The 3,274-nt window shown below is 53.4% G+C and overlaps 1 protein-coding gene across 1 annotated transcript; it reads right to left on the reverse strand.

Annotated features, from left to right (window-relative positions):
• Positions 1 to 1,308, reverse strand: LOC124664336 (putative glutamine amidotransferase GAT1_2.1). The gene has a single exon (XM_047201879.1). The coding sequence runs from the start codon at positions 1,306 to 1,308 to the stop codon at positions 1 to 3; it is 1,308 nt and encodes a 435-aa protein (XP_047057835.1).
• Positions 1,309 to 3,274: the final 1,966 nt, after the last annotated feature.

A 3,274-nucleotide genomic window follows, 5' to 3' on the forward strand; every position in this document is an offset into this window, starting at 1 on the left:
CTAGCAGGACGGCTTGGCGTCAAGCAGGTCGGCGCAGATGGCTCCCATGGCGCGGTAGAATGCAGCGAGGCTGGACAGCTGCGCGGCCGACATCTTGGCCATGAGAGCTCTGGCCGCCGCCTCCCGGTCCTCGCTCACCTTCAGCGTGCTGTTGAGGTACCCGGACGCGTTCCGTACCGTCGCGCCCATCTGCTTCAGCCGCTTCTCCTGCTGCGAGCTCAGCGCCGCCGTCTCCAGGAACTCAGCGCCAGCGTCTAGGTCCCGCCGCTCCGCCTCAGCCGCCGGCTTCTGCGTGTCGCCGCCGCCCAAGTACATGTTCTTGGCCAGCGAGAAGCTCCGGACGAGCACCTTGCGCTGCTTCTCCATGTCGTGGCTCAGCTTTGGCACTGCTGCGGTGACCGCGCTCCGGCCGCGCGTGACCACGTCCTGGAAACGTCTCACCACGGCTAGCTTAGCCTGGTAGGCGACCACGGCGCGGACGAACTCCTCGTAGGCCTTGGCGCAGCCGGGGTAGTCGAACTCATCGGAGCCATCCTTGCGCATGCGCTCCGGGTGGAACTGGAGCCCCATGATGAACTTGCCATCGCCGGGGTTGTACACGTCCGGGTCGTAAAACCCCTCCACCAGCCCGTCCGGCGCGAACGCCATCGGCACGAACCGCTTGGCCAGCCGACGCACGCCCTGGTGGTGGTAGCTGTTCACCATGATCTCATCGCCGTCGAGCGACTCTGCGAACCAGTGGTGGAGCGGCGTGCCGGGGAGGACGCGCACCGGGTGCCGGTGCCCGTCGTAGTCGGCATAGTCCATGTGACACACGGCGGTGTCGGAGGCACGGGAAGCGAGCTCCTGGTCGACGTCCTGGTAGAGGGTGCCGCCGCAGGCGACGTTGAGCACCTGCGAGCCGCGGCAGATGCCGAGGAACGGGATGCCGCGCTCGAGGCAGCGGCGCGCGAGGAGGAGCTCGATGGAGTCCTTCTCGTGGTCCACGGCTGCGTCGCTCGGGTGGAGCCGCCGCACGGCCTCCAGCTGCTCCGGCGTGAGGCCGTCGTCGTCATTGTTGGCGTCGTAAATGGAGGGGTCGATGTCCTCGCCCTCGCAGAGGAGCACGCCGTGGATGGGCTCGAAGGAGTCGAGCATGGCGTGTATGCCGGCCACCCGCGGCATGATCACCGGCACTGCGCCGTAGCCCACGATGAGGTCCAGGTGGTACTCGCCGACGAAGTCGACGAACTTGTTCTTGCGGACGGTGCGGCGGGAGACGATGAGCACGCGGGGCAGGATCCCGGAGAGGTCAGGGGAGGAAGACATGGCCGGCGAGCGAGCTAGCTAGCTTTGCCTGCCTCGTAACCAGCGATCAGATGTGATCAGCAAAAGAGGTCTCGAGATTGGAGATCAATGGCGGTGGCTGTTGTTGGATTTGTGGGGAGGTTGTATCTGGATCGAGGTATTTATAGAAGGACATCGAGAGCTAGCCTAGCTGAATATCTGGATGATGTATCGATCTTATCACGAAATCGACTGAGAATGATTTAGTACCAAAACTGAAGCGTATTACCATGCGCAGGAGCAGGAGGAGGTAACTTGGGCGGACGTCATTACGACGACGTGCGTGTTGGCTGTGCACCACACCGTCTGGGCGCCGCGTGCAAGCGACTGCAACAACGCTAGATGTCCCCCCCCCCCCCCCCCCACCACAAAAAAAATATTGGATTTTGCAGCAAATGGTGGCATATTAGGATTATTTTCGATAAAGGGTGATTTGTTATTTAAAAGGTTCAAGCATTACACGAGGCCTCTACATAACTGAGATAGACACAGCCGTTCCAATCCAAAAGTTACCAAAAAAAATTAGGCTCTCAACAAGCAACCATAATAGAAACTTTGAGCATGCCTATGGGGATGGAGGACCAATCCGTAGACTACATTGACATCTATGTAGCGTAAAAATATTCCTCGTCATATCCTCCAACCGTGAAGATACATCCATAGATAGGTTGCAGTGCTTTGCCCGCTGTAGAGACGACCACAAATGGAGCGTAGTTGTGCCGGTAGATGACCTGCATAAGGAAAACATTTTTATCATTAAAAACATTGTCATTTGCAAGGATTTGGCTCCCGACAGGAAAAAAATCCCGGGGGTGCTCGGGATTCCCGGTTACCGCGGTTCCTGGGAAATCCCGCCCGGTTACCGGACGAATTCAAAAGCTAAAATTTAAATTCAAAGAGAATATTCGCTAAAATTATATAGAATATTCGCTAAAATTTAAATTTTCCGCAATAAAACAAAACAATCGGGATTTTTTACCCGATTAGACCAATTCCCGGAGGTGGTCGCGATATCCGGTTCCCGGCCGGGAACCAGATTTCCCGGGCGGTAACCAAATCCCTGGTCATTTGTACATAGCCACAACGACCAAATAATGACAATCGCTCCCACCCTAATAAGTAGCTTGAACCTAGGGTCCACACCATTGAGTCAATTGCAGAAAATATTTGCAACACTTCATGGTGGGTACAGGGTAGAACCACCTAACTGGATGGTTGACCATATAGATATAGCAAATTTGCACTGAAAGTGTAACTGTTGTATAGTCTTGTCTTGATGACATAAGACACACGATTTTACTTCCATACCAATTGTGTTTTGCAAGATTATCTCTGGTAAAAATTACACCTCGACGAAGATACCAAACGAAAATTTTAGTTTTGAGCGGGTTTTCCATCTTCCAAATTTTCTTATTATTATCAACTGTCACCTCCGTTTGGATTAGAGCCTTGTACATAAAGTCCACTGAGAATGTTCTGGTCTCATGTAGATTTTCTCATGTAGATTTCGAAATTCATCAGATCCTTGTGCGAAATGAACCAAAGCTAGACGTTGTAGCAAAGAATTCTCAGATGCTAGCCTAGTGCCAATGAGATCTCTTCCGAACAAAACATTTAGAGTTGAAGTTTCCAACACCTTAGCGAGGGTGTCGCTTTTGTGACGCACAATGTTGTACAAGGCCGGAATATTGTTCCCGGAGTGTGGCGTTACCAAGGCATCCCCCCCCCCCCCTCGGAGCCTAATTTCCGAGCCATCTGTAATTGAGATTGAACCATATATATGGGAAAAAGAATTTCTTCGGAGCCATAAGGCCAACCTAGAAGTCGGAATCTCCTAGTTTCCAATATACCTAAGACAACGTCGGTGAGCAAACGTACTTTCTTCTAAGGAGGGTTTGCCACAACCCATCTCCAGAGAGAAGTTTGAAAAGAAATTTACCAAGAAGGG

The sequence above is a fragment of the Lolium rigidum genome, chromosome 6 (genome assembly GCF_022539505.1).
Source record: "Lolium rigidum isolate FL_2022 chromosome 6, APGP_CSIRO_Lrig_0.1, whole genome shotgun sequence".
Taxonomy (NCBI): Eukaryota; Viridiplantae; Streptophyta; class Magnoliopsida; order Poales; family Poaceae; genus Lolium; species Lolium rigidum.

Coding starts and splice junctions, on each gene's coding strand:
- LOC124664336 (XM_047201879.1), bottom strand. CDS start 1,308: ATGTCTTCCTCCCCTGACCTCTCCGGGATCCTGCCCCGCGTGCTCATC.